Source organism: Natator depressus, chromosome 5 (assembly GCF_965152275.1).
Source record: "Natator depressus isolate rNatDep1 chromosome 5, rNatDep2.hap1, whole genome shotgun sequence".
NCBI classification, from domain to species: domain Eukaryota; kingdom Metazoa; phylum Chordata; order Testudines; family Cheloniidae; genus Natator; species Natator depressus.
In genome coordinates this window covers 15,937,434-15,950,712 of record NC_134238.1, presented here as the reverse complement: position 1 = coordinate 15,950,712, position 13,279 = coordinate 15,937,434, and the positions used below count along the sequence as shown (strand labels likewise).

General features: G+C 41.8%; 1 protein-coding gene across 1 annotated transcript in view; it reads left to right on the top strand.

Moving 5' to 3' along the window:
• MYO5B (myosin VB) overlaps nt 1-13,279 on the top strand; it is a 359,433-nt gene that overhangs the window by 105,130 nt on the left and 241,024 nt on the right. Inside the window, exons 2-4 of the mRNA XM_074952355.1 lie at nt 1,706-1,816; nt 9,440-9,611; nt 12,012-12,156. Coding sequence (XP_074808456.1) covers nt 1,706-1,816; nt 9,440-9,611; nt 12,012-12,156 — 428 coding nt within the window. The remainder of the gene's footprint in view (nt 1-1,705; nt 1,817-9,439; nt 9,612-12,011; nt 12,157-13,279) is intronic.

Here is a 13,279-nt window from a genome sequence, read left to right as displayed (position 1 = left end):
GGATTCTGTCTTTGCGTCTACCGCAGGGTGCCTGGTGTGATGCTGGACAAGTCGCCTCAACCCAACTTTTCACAGGATATTACCTGTGTTCCTCATTTTCTGGGTGCTCAGCTGGAACCCCTGAGATCTGATTTGCAGAAGTGCTGAGCGCTCAGCTGCAGCTGAAGTCAGGTGAAGCTGTTCTGTGAACATATGAAGTGCTGAATAATGCTACTTACTTCATAAAGTCAAGTCCTCGACACCTCAGATTGCGCATCCAAGATTAGTGGATACTTCTTGACTTTAATCTCTCTGTGCCTCAGTTCTCCATCTGTTAAATGGGGATAATACCAGCCTCTCTCGCCTCACAGGGTTTTTGGGAATATAGTATTTGTGAAGCATTCTTATACTATAGTGTTGAGCTACATAGACAAACCCATGAGGAAATTAATAATTGTCTTCAGAGCAGGGTTTGAATAGTATGCAATAGTGTAAAAAAAATGTCTGGGGACTTGCACTGAACAGTATAAAACACAATATTGAGTAGCTGCTAATTAACTGCACTGATGAAACAGGTTTCCTGTGGTGGTAAAATAGTATGGTTGGGGATGTCATGTAATTAAAGGTTTCAGAGTAACAGCCGTGTTAGTCTGTATTCGCAAAAAGAAAAGGAGTACTTGTGGCACCTTAGAGACTAACCAATTTATTTGAGCATAAGCTTTCGTGAGCATCTGATGAAGTGAGCTGTAGCTCACGAAAGCTTATGCTCAAATAAATTGGTTAGTCTCTAAGGTGCCACAAGTACTCCTTTTCTTCATGTAATTAAAGATTATCAAATGCATACACACGTGGGGGCCAAATTAAGGTTGCACAGATAACCTTCTGGCATTGCTTGACTATGCAACCTGAATGTTCTTTAAACATAATTTTGTGTGTGTGTTGCGTAATATTGTGTGTGCATTTCATAAAAAAAATTAAAACATGTATGAATTTTTTGGTGTCCTGCCTTGGCTTGGTCTCTGACAACGTCCCCCACACTGGGGCCTTTGCAGATTTAGAGGTGTAATTGTATGTTTGAGACATTTGGAGAAATCAAAAGTCCACTTACCTTTGAGGGGCATGCATGTGAATATTCATTGCAGCTCTTTGAATTATATTTTTAAATCTCGTAAACCTTTTTAGGCATCACTTTTTATCTGACCTCTTTACAGCTGTTGTATCTGCTTTAATAAAGAAGCTATTAACGAATTAATGAGAAGCTGCTCTTTTGTGATAACATTGTAAAAGTTTATGCTGTGCCTACTTATGCTTTTTGTAGTACATGTTTCGTATTTCAGAAGCCACCTTTCTGTCATTCCTTAAAAAGAAGCATTTGCTTTCTTAAAATTGTCTAAGAATTATGCTGCTATTTTTACTACCTACAATGACCGGTAAATTGTCAGTGAAATCAAACTCGGAGATCACTTCACAAGTTAGAACATAGTTGTGTATCATACTGTACTCGACCTTATAGTTAGTTAGTAACAAGCAAGTAAACCAGTCGAGTCAAGAAGCAGTCTGATTCATGACCATAATGTTGTGCTATATGTTCAGGTAGGTCTTGATCTTGCTTCCACTGAAGCCAATGACAGAAACTTCCATTGACTCTGCAATGAGAGTAGGATTGTATCCCTAGGGAATAAGTATATTTCTGACCTAACTGGTTTTCATGAATTTTTCTTTTCAGTACACAAAGGTTTGGATTCCTGACCCTGATGAAGTGTGGAGATCAGCAGAAATTATCAAGGATTACAAAGAAGGGGATAAAAGGCTACATCTGAAATTTGAAGATGACGCTGTAAGTTAATTAAAATTATATATATTTCCCTTTTCAGTGGTAGATCTAAGCTTCAAATGATTCTCTGAATGAGCCTGAATCATTACAAGTTCTTGGTGTATTTTTAAAAGAAGTCCATCATACATCACTTTGCAACAGTCTTGGGTGCTCAAAGATATTTGTATTCAAATCAACGGCTGCAAGGCAGGACATCTATCTTCTTTGACTTGATTCTGCGGTGAAGTTACTCTCTGTGTGTGTGTGTGTGTGTGAGAGACATCCAGGTAATTTTCAAAACAGCAGACTGTCACAAACACCAGATTATGACTTTGCTGGCAGATGAAATGGAAGGAGTAAATATTACTTATAGGTTTGAATAAGCAATATGAATCGGAAGTAAAAGCCAACAGAAAACAGGAAAAAAAAATAACTGGCCAAGTAACACTTTTTTTTTTTTCTTTCTGTGTATGCTCAGCCTTTTCAGGTTTACTCCAGTGTAAACCCCTGATCTCATTTCAGTCCTTGTCTTTTTTGTAAAAAAAGGGTGATAAAGGAGGGTGACAAACAGGAAATTCCTCTCTGGTGTTACTCTACAATCTTTAAATGAACTTGTCAGAAAAAGTAATGCCAGTTTATTCCTTATAAACTGTTTTGGTGCTTTCCCTCTCCAACATACATACACTTATTACATTAGAGCTTTCTAACCACAGCCCATTGAGACAGGGCACTCAGTGGGGAAAATGCAGTTGATGGAGCCCAGCATGAAACATTTTGACTGGAGGGCCTTCTTTAATGGAATTACTTGCCTAAGGCCACATCTACACTACAAACTTTTGTTGGCTATGTCAAGGCATGACGAATTGTGATGGACGTAGCTGTGCCAGCAAAAGCCCCTCGCATAGATGCGGGGTATAACACAGATCCTGTATAGCTTATTTAGCTTTGTGGGGCAAGGGAAGGAGGGGAAAGCTGGGATAAGCTATATGGTTAAAAGCATAGTTTTGCCAGTATAAGCAGTGTCCCCACTAGGAATGCCTTGCCAGTATAATGTACCAGCAAAGCACTCCAAGTGTTGCCCAAGACCACATGCTCATTTCACATCTGTCACCCAATTCCTTGCTAGGATACGAGCGCTGTCCAAGTTTAGGAATGGTCAAAGAGTTTTTTAAAAGAATTCAGGCCTGTCTGTTTTCAGAGTACTTTTCAAAAGGCTTCCCTTGCTAACACAGGCTGAAATCAACCCAGTATCGTAAGCTGTGGGCAGCTGCTGCTGATAATAATAGAGAACATTAAAAAACCCAAATGAGTAATAACTGAGTAGAGTCCTACTGGACCGATTTAGGAGAAACCTTTTTTTAATCCAGTTCTTATAAATATCTTGTTGATAGGAAGAAGAGCCTAGATAAATGAGGTCTGTAAACCAATGATCTGTAGCTAGGTTATTTGAAAAGTAAGACTGATCAATGATTGAGTACCTTGACTATCTTCCTAGTGTTGAGCTGAGGATTCATACTTGAGGAAGAATGGATGGTCTGTTATGATGTCGCCTTTTTCAGCTGAGTATGAACTTGTTCTGCAGGACAGCGTCATGCTGAGACAATCACATTGCATTAGCATGTGGCAAAACCAACATCATGATGAAACTCTATCATGTCATGGTGGTGCAGAGTTGGCTATGGGATTTACTTCAGGGCTGCCTTTATGATTTCACTGCATCAAAATTTGGAGGATCATGGAAAACAGTGGTAGAGGGCAGCCAAACCTCTGACTGTCTCAGCTCCTGAAGTGCATGAAGCTCCCAGCTCCCCACAGATTTATAGTCTGAGAAAACTGGACAGCTCTGCTCAGGAAATTCCCAGCACTGCTACTGTCCGTTGCTTTGATAGGTGGGTAATTTCTTAAAGAAGGACAGAGGAGACTTAATCTTATTGGGTGTAGAGGGTCATCATAGGCCTGTGCACTGCTTATGCCCTAACTTGAGCATTTAAGTGCAACAGGCTTCCACTTGGCTCTATGCACAAAGAGAAGTTTCACCCACTTGTCATCTCTAAATGCCAAGGGTCAACTCTACTGACACTCTTCTGTTACAAAGACCAAGTGCCACTGAAACTACTAAGCGCGCTCCAGTTAGATTGATGTTCTGTTGAGGAACATTAAAGGAACTAAATTCCCCAACAAGCCAGCTTGATCTTACTGCACCATGCTTTAGCACAGCCTACAATCTGTGTGACTGGTATAATTGTGCCAGGAAATATATTTTTCATGAACAGCTTCATCTAAATTGGTTTTTCCATTGAGCAGGCGATTTTTTTTTTAATCGTCCAGGGGACGATCTGCTGTGTTACTAGAGCAGTTAACAGACACTGCTTCCCCAAACTGAAAATGCTCCAAGGGCTGTGTGAATAATTCACAGCTCCTGCCAATGAACCGGTTTCACACTGGCACATAGTGTGTTACCCTCTTACTGAACAGGCAACCGGGGAGCAGGAGTGAGAGATGCTTGATTAGAGTGTTATGAAAACAATTCTTCTTTTTGGTTCAGTATAAGCAGAGAGGCCAGTAGCAGTATGTCAGAGTGCCAGTGTCACTGGGAAAGCAACATAACGCACCTTGGAACTGAGAGACGAGACTGGGGACACATTCGTTTGCGCAGCCAGATAGTCTTCTCCTGTGGTTGTTAATCTGCCAAGGGCCATCCATAAATGTGTAACACATGTGCCACTCCACAGGACCTCCTCACATTCTTTGTCCCCCTTCCCCTCCTGTCCAATAGGTAGATTTCATGGGGGGAAATCTGATTTCACGGTCCATGATGTGTTTTTTCACAGCCACGAATTTTGGTAGAGCCCTAGTTATGGACGTCTGCCAGAGCCTGCCCCTACTCCCCAGTGTCACTCTCCGCAAGACTCCAGAACACAAAGCCAACCTTGGAGCTGCCAGCCTGACCAGCTGTTAGACTCTCCTACTCTTCACTCCCACTGGCTAACAAGTAATGAAATCCAGTGATGTGATTAACATTCGTGTGCAAAACAGTGGTGTCTCTCCAGTATAAATGTGTTCCAGGTTTTCCAGCCAACTCCTTTATCTGAGGCCCCCACCTCAAATAAGCTGCCCATAGGAACTCATCTTTCTCCTCTCCGCAAATGCGGTGTCCTTAGAATAGTAGTCTAGTGCCTGTGCCCTTTCCAACAATACACACGCATTCCTCTCCCCGATCATCCCACAGAGCTGCCTGCCCTTACATCGTACTACCAGAGAGAATGAGCAGGAAACTTTCTTTCTGCTTTATTGCCAGCTGTGGATTCCTTCATTTCCATAATCAGTTACCTTTCTTCTGCTTCTGAGACAATCCAACAAGGATTCCATGAAGAACAGCGAGCCCAGTAATTCAGGATAGTGCTCGTATCCTAGCAAGGAATTAGATGACAGATGTGAAATGAGCATGTGGTCTTGGCTCAGTTCGTGTTGCCCATCTCACAACTGGAACTAACTGGCTTGATTGGATAAAAGTGCGTGCTTGGCTGGCTTTCCTTTTACCTTCGGGAGCTCTCCATCTAGATCAGGGAATGGGGGCTATGTGGGTGAAGCTTGCACGGCCAGAGCCTCTGCTGTACGTGAAGGCTCCAGTGCTGCCAGTCTGGTAACATTCGTCACTTTTTCAAATTCCATGTAGTTATTTCCCCCTCTTGGGTTTTCTGGGGATTCCAGCATCTTAACACTTCAAATCCTTCAGTGTTCAGGTGAACCTCATAGAAACAGTCAGGGTGAGTCCTGTCAATTCTGGGCGATGTATCTCTGGCTGGGGGTAGTGGTGGTAAAGAAGGGAAGGTCAGAAGACTGTTTGCTGTTTTATGTTGTGGAAACTGCATAGCTGCTGTTGCCAGGACATAAAGGAATGAGTCACGTCAATATTATGACAGTTTATTTGATACAAAACGATAAAGATACCTTAAGTTTGTTGGATGGGCACATTCATCTTTGGATTCACGCTGTCAGATTTAGTGTGTGTTCCCTATGATGCTGCTTCGCAGTTAACTCAGCTTCCTTTAGAGAAGACTGGTTAAATTCTAAAGGTCTGTTTTGTGCTCTGAACAGATGTTGATAGCCTTTTCCTGCTGGTACAGGTCTTATAAATGGAGTAGGATGAACAGTCCATACCTAAAATATGGCATGATAAAAGTTCAGCTCAGCTCCTGTCATTCTGATAGATAACATTACAGGGCCACCTGTGCCAAACTGAAGTAGTTTGTTAGAGCTGGACTAAGGTTTGGGGTTTTTATTCCACCGTTATTTTATGTTGTTTAATGGAAATCTGTCCTTTAGGCTATTTTGTGACCATTCAATTTACTGTAGGTTTTTCAGTTAGTGACATGTGTGTCATATCCTTCAGAGCAAGAGCTACGTAGCCAAGTCGGCTTCATAAATTGAATAAAGGCTCAGTTCATTTTAAAAAAAGACAGATTCACATGGCTGGATAACAGGGGTCTTTCCCTTTTAATATTTCTCCTGGGCAGCTGGTTTTTATTGTTGAGGCCATTCTTATGAAGTCCCTGCTGAGTGTGATGAGTGCATGTTGGCCTGATAAACTTTAGAGTAGCATGGAGTGACAGACGCATGCATCAAATGAAGATTACATGAACATCAGGATATCTTTCAGGGAATTGAAAGCCTTTGGTTCCTGAAAGTTGAAATGTCTCCGCTGTTGTTACTAGCTCCTTTTCTTACCCTTTTTCATCTGAGTGAATTTTCATGGATTTATGATTTTCCAGCAGGCCTGTTCCTGGCTGCTTTGTGTATATCATGAATCTCTTCCTGGAGTGATGAACTCAGTGTTGCATAGTCCATGGGAATCCTAGGCTCTCAAAAATCCTAATGCAGGACTGTGGGGATTATCTCCTGGAACTCAGTTGCAGCAGTAAAGATTTTTGTAAAGGTCAAGCTTCACTGAGATTCTCTCAGGAGTGGAAGAACTTAGTCTGCATGCTGCATGGGTGGTGCTGCTACTATGCATCTTAAAAGAGACAGCATGGCCTACTGAACAGGATAATGGGTTGGGGCTTTGGAGACCAGGCTCTGTTCCCATCTCTACCACTGACCTGCTGTGTGGTGATGGGCAAATTACTTCATCTCTCTGTGCTTCTGTTTTTCTTCCCACCTTTTGTCTGTCTTGTCTATTTAGCTAGTAAACTCTTCAGGGCAGGGTTTATCTTTTAATTGAGTATAATGGGGTTCCAATCTTGGTTGGGACCTCTTGCGGGGTCAGGGAAGTCAAGACTTCACACTCTTGTGTGGTGATTACTTTGCTTATGGCACCAGACTGGCCAAAAGCTGTGTGTGATCTGATCTGTGTTGTAGCTTTGTTTCTGCTGGCAGTTGGACTAGTAACTCTGAATGTGCCACATGGCTTCATTTTCTGCAGTACGTTTCATACCAAAAGGGTCTTAGTGTGTAAAGTTTAAGTGACATCAGTACAGAACTGAAATAACAATAGCAAGCTGTCACAGAGGAAGAAGCTGTGGAGGATCAAATAGGGAAGTGAGGAGAGCTAGGAGGAAGATGTTTTAGGAGAAGGATTTTGCACCAGCAATGGCAAGATGGTTGGAAGGGACAGAGGAAGCAGCGTTAATCAATGGGAAAGGGAGAGGAGCAACGTCTGAAGCAGGATGGCACTGTTCCTTTGAGTTTGAGAGGACAATTTTTACTTGGAACCAAAAATGAGTGATGAAGTTGGGTGGTGGGTTTTTTGGTGGGTGTTTTTTTTTTTGGGGGGGGGGGGTTGGGTTTTTTTTTTTTTTTTGGTTTCTTCATTCTACTGTCCTATTTGTCTGTTTTTGTCCTCCTCTTCAGTCCTGTCTCCCGTTTAGATTGTGGTCCTTGACAGCGAGGACTGTCATGTTTGTTACATGTCTGGACAGTGCTTAGCACATTGAGGGCCCTGATCTTGGATGGTAGTTTTGAATGTGGGAAAGATAGGGCCATGTGTTAAATCTGACGATGGTATCTGCACATGCAGGAATCTGGGCAGGGAGGAATTGGGGAGTCCACAGAGGAGGCTCTCTGCAGCCATCAAGGTGAGAGAGGGGTGAAAGGGAGGGTAAAGACTTCGGCGGATGAGGAGTCAAGGCAGTGGCAACAGGGAGGCTTCAGTTTGTCACATCACTTCAAGAGAATCTCTGCTAAATATTCCATGCTATTGGCTGAGGAACTGAAGGCCTGAAACGTGGCAGAGTCGGCATGTCTTTTGAGGATTGAAAAATGAACTCCTCTTCTATAAGCATCCATTAGCTGCCAAAATATTAATTGGAGCTGTTCGTTAGATTGTCCAAGAGGCAAATGAGCAGAACGTACTTGACATAGTTGGCAATGAATGGCCATGGTATGCTTTTCCCCACCTAGTATTCATGTGTATATCACCCACAGATCACCTGCCTATGTCCCCTCTGCTCTAAGCACTATCTGTTGTGCCATTGCTAATATATTCACTTTTTCCGGTACGTGCCTATATAACTAAACCAAACAGCTTGTTGGATAAAATGAATGGCATGGGAATTCTCATCTGCCTCTTCCTGCTTGCACAAGCAGGGTTTCACTATTGCTGGAGGAACTCCGAGTTTTCAGGGGGGCAGGAACATAACTCATCTGAAGCGTAAACAAATGTTAAATGTATTCAGTAAATACCAAACTGGAAACTTCCCAAGACGACATCTGTCTCCTAAGTGTCTGACAGTGGAAGTGCCCACGGGGAAGTTGACAAAGGTATTTACAGATAAAGGGGGAAAAGTCATGCTGATTCTAATCGGTGGCTCTGCTGTTCAGTTGGGGAAGAGCCAAAACTCTTTAGCCTATGGTGAGCCATATGTTTTAATGCCATTACCATGTTCCTCACGTAAGTCTACAGTGCTCCTGTGTTGGCTCCTTTGCATCCTTTCCCCATTGTCAGAAGAGACTGAAGGGAGTATGGAGCATAATGTGTTTGAAGTGACTTTAATTAAAAAAATAAAAAGGTCAACAAATAACTTTGTCAAAGGGAAGGACTCTGGATTCTGTGACTCTAGCTGACCTTAGAGGAGGATAAATAAGGATGCACATGTCAGATTCATTTATGCTTTTACTGTTTTTGGTATATGGTACTGTGTGTTACTAACACTTTGAGGTAGCTTGTGCCATCTCCTTCCTTGGTCACCCCTAAAAACTTCCTGGGTTTGATTTAGAAAATGAGATTAGATAAATTTATTCAGTAAGGATGAAATTCACCCTTCAGCAGTGAATTTTGTCCTTTGTGCAATGTCCAGAGTATTTGCCCTTATTCAGTACTGGGAAATCCCTTAGGAATACAGGAAATATGAAAGCAATATTGTTTAGTTATCCAAAAATAATTGAAAATATTTTTTAAAGGGTGACCATTGTGGGTGCGTAGAACTCCTATTCCCTTTGGTAGGCAATATGTGCACGTTTTATCTATCTGGGCAGCGTCTAGCACAATGGGGCCTGGATTCTGGTTGGGGCCTCTAGGTGCTAATGTTATACAAATAATCTTTTGAGGGCAGAATTACCCCTACATGAGTTTAAAAAAAACAAATATGAAGAAGCTAGACAGTTCTTATTTTTTTAACCATTTTTTGTGTGCAATTTGTATTACTTCAGATCTACGAATATCCAGTTGATCTCAAAACCAATCAGCTGCCCTTCTTGCGTAATCCAGATATTCTGGTGGGCGAAAATGACCTGACAGCTCTAAGTTATCTCCATGAGCCTGCTGTCCTACATAATTTAAAAGTTCGATTCTTGGAATCGAATCACATCTATACCTACTGTGGTGAGTATTACAATATATCTACATCAGGGCTTGTGGATTTTTTTGCACTGTTTAATAGTTTCTTATATGCTAATACTGATCTTTTTATAACAATTTTATATTTACATAGCTCCTCTTATCTGAGGATTTTACCATATACAGTAAAAGCTGTGTTATCCAGCACTTTACCAGCTGGAAAGCTCTAGACACCAGCATTTCTGATATCCATTAAAAGTCCAGTTGGTGCAGGGCCGGCAGGCTCTCTGCGTGGCTCCCCAGAAGTCACAACATGTTCCAACTGCTCCTAGGCAGAGGAACGACTACAGGGGCTTCGTGCGATGCCCCCACCCCAAGGGCTGGCTCCGGAGCTCCCATTGGTCGGGAATCGCAGCCAATGGGAACTGCAGGGGAAATGCCTGTGGGTGGAGGCAGTGCTCAGTTGCCTGGCCATGCCTCCACCTAGGAGCAGCAGGGACATGTCACTGCTTCCAGGGAGCTGCCCAAGGTGAGCACCGCCTTGATCCAGCACCCCAAAACTCCTCCCACACCCCAACCTCCTGCCCCAACCCCTCTCCTGCACCCAAACTCCCTCCCTCTTAGTTAACTGGAATTTTTGACTCACACACACACACACACACACGCATTCCACCAACATGCCAGATAACAAAGCTTTTATCGTATTCATTAATTAAGCCACACAACGCCTCTTTGGAACTGATGATGTAATACCTGTCTTAACGATTAGAGTGACTGAAGTGCAGAGAGGTCACTAGCAGAAGTAGGAATAGAACCCAGGTGTCCTGTTTCAGCTGATAAAAGGTGTTTGTTTAAGAAATAAACAGAAATTAGACTTGGCCTAAGTTACTCTAAGTATAGAGGAGTGGGAAATTGAGCTTGTTAGTGTGAGCACAAGTTAGAGAGAGAAGTCGGAGACCATAAGATGGGAAATTTGAAGTTAGCAAGGATGTAACCCTGGGTTACATTTTGGTTATAACTGGTTTTAACAGGAGTTTTTATGAGTGTCTTTTTTTGAGAATTTGGAATGTTATTAAAACGCTATCTATATTGATAGCAGGAGGAGGACATTGATTCAGATGTTAATTTAAATAATGTGTGTGTTAAGAGCCAATAAAGAGATGGTAGAAATGTGAATATGGTAATGGCTATGTTTAATGTTAATTAGTATTATAATGGGTTATAAAAGGAGTAGCCTTGCTAAATTGCAAGAGAGCTCCAATTAACACCAAAAGGGTATTGTTAGGTTACAGGATTATAAACTATACTTCATTCTGTTGTCAGTGGACTGATCACCTATTGATATGCTCTTCCCTCTTTGAAAATGAGTATAATTGTAGTACCTGTGTAAATGATAATTGTATGCCTGTTTGCTTAATTAATAATTTTTCTCTGAAAGTTTGGTTCTGTCATTCAAAGTGCCATCCAGGGTCTTCTATTTAATTAAATTGTCTGTAATGGACCTAGAGGCTTGAATTTGAAAACTGAGTTTGGTTTATTGCATTCTTAACTTTAACAACTTGACATGAATTGGGAACATTTAAAATTCAAGGTTAAGCTGTCCTCCTGTCTCTACCTGTAGCCACCAGACCATACTCCTCCTACAGCAGGTTAAAATAACATTAGTGTCAGATTTAAGCCCACAAACCCAGAAAATATTTAGAGGAAGGCTTCTGATTCTATCATCCTCTCATGCTGTTGTCAATAGTTTTTGTAGCACACATACTCTCTGATCCATGTAGACAACCCTCCCAAATCCATGGGGATCCCATGGATTGATTGATTGATTTTTTTCCCCCCGGCCTGGATAAGATTACAGGATGGGGTGGGATGCCATGTTTTTGGATGATTGCGGTTCCTAAGCCCAGTGGTGTGACTTTATGATGAACTGAGCAGTCTGGATTTCCTACAGGAAGGGAAAGGAAGTTTTTAAAGATTTTTTTTTTTTTTTAATTCAGATCTTTCATGTTCCTTTAACATGATATGTGCATTTAATTTCTGTTTAATCTTATGGTTTTGCATTTTCATCTGAAATCCAGAAACCAAAATATTTTGGGTTCAGTGGATGTTCAATTATGTGGATATGGCTTATCCACGGCAGCATCTTTCACCTTTTTGGGGGCAGGGAAATGCCCAAAGGGCCTACTTCATATGATGGACTTCTATGCATCTCATATATTTTATGCTCCTCTTCCATAGCTTAATGTGAGCTGTTCTTTTCACCAGTGCATTAACCATTTCTACATGATTCAAAGAAAAGCTGATATAAGAACCTGGACCCTTTTGTTCTATGTATTTTTTGAATCTCCTTGTTTTAATAAAAATAAAAAAAAAGAAAGAAAAAAGGTTCTAAACTATTGTGACTTTATTTTAATTAATGTCTGCATGTTTGTCTGTTTTATTTAGGTATTGTTCTCGTTGCCATTAACCCGTACGAACAACTGCCAATCTATGAACAAGATGTCATCTATGCATACAGTGGCCAAAACATGGGGGACATGGATCCTCACATCTATGCAGTTGCAGAAGAAGCCTACAAGCAAATGGCTAGGTGGGTGATATGATGGTTAAGAGGCTTACATTCAGAACCATGGCTGTTCTTCCTTGGTGGTGGTCAAGATTATATAATTCCAATTCATACCAATGAAAATAGTGTAATTTATGGAGGACAAGGCAAAATTTTGCATCTCAGCTAGGAAGAAAACCCTACGCAATATCTGGGCCTTTTATCTTCATAAACCCAACAAAAAAGGAAAACTTACCTAGAGATTCTTATGCCTGCCCCCCCCTCCCCAAAATGGGGTGTACCACACTTTTTCTGCTCCCAAACTCACCTCAGCAGTCTTTCAGCAGTCCTCTGATCTGTGAGGATTCCAACTCTTTAGAAGTTCAGAATATCCTGGTTCCTGTGGCAGCATCCTATCTGGTTGTCTGCCTGATGCCAGTACACGTTGTGGTACACCAGCTTTCACTGGTCCCTAGTGGTCGTGGCAGCTTCAATAAACAAGCGTTTCACAATTCCTTTTTAATCAACTTTTTGCTGAGTCTGTAGATGACCTCAATATGTGCTGAGTGGAGTTGTACATCAGACTGCCGCTCCATCCCATGTAGACAACTGGCTAGTGATGAGACACTGTAGGGCAGCCCACTAGTTCACGAGGTCATTGGGAACCCATACATTTTTTTACAGCTGTGATTGACCCTAGAATCTCCGGTCACGTTGCCCCTATGTAAGCAGGGTAACCAGACATCCCGATAATAGGGGCTTTGTCTTACATACACAACTATACCTCAAAAAAAAGTGACCTGATACTTCACACTTGCTACCTGGTTACCCTAGGAATGAGTTCCCACAAGGACACAAATCGCTGTAAATGACTTGGAGCAATCAGTCTTGTACTGAAATTCTTGGGTTAATCTGACTGAGACCAAAAACAATTTAAATCATCCATGTTGGAACCTGTAAGCTAATATGCCAGGTAGAGTTTAAAAAATCCACGAGTGCTTTCATACATTGATGGAATGTCTTGCCTAGCCCTTCTTCAGCAGTGACCTAAGAGTGCATATCTGTGGTTCATTATGTTTTTATCATTGGTATTCTTTATAAGGCAGCTCTATCATCACTGCTACAAAAGCAGGACCGCAGTCCATGAGCCAAATTCAGGCCACCACAA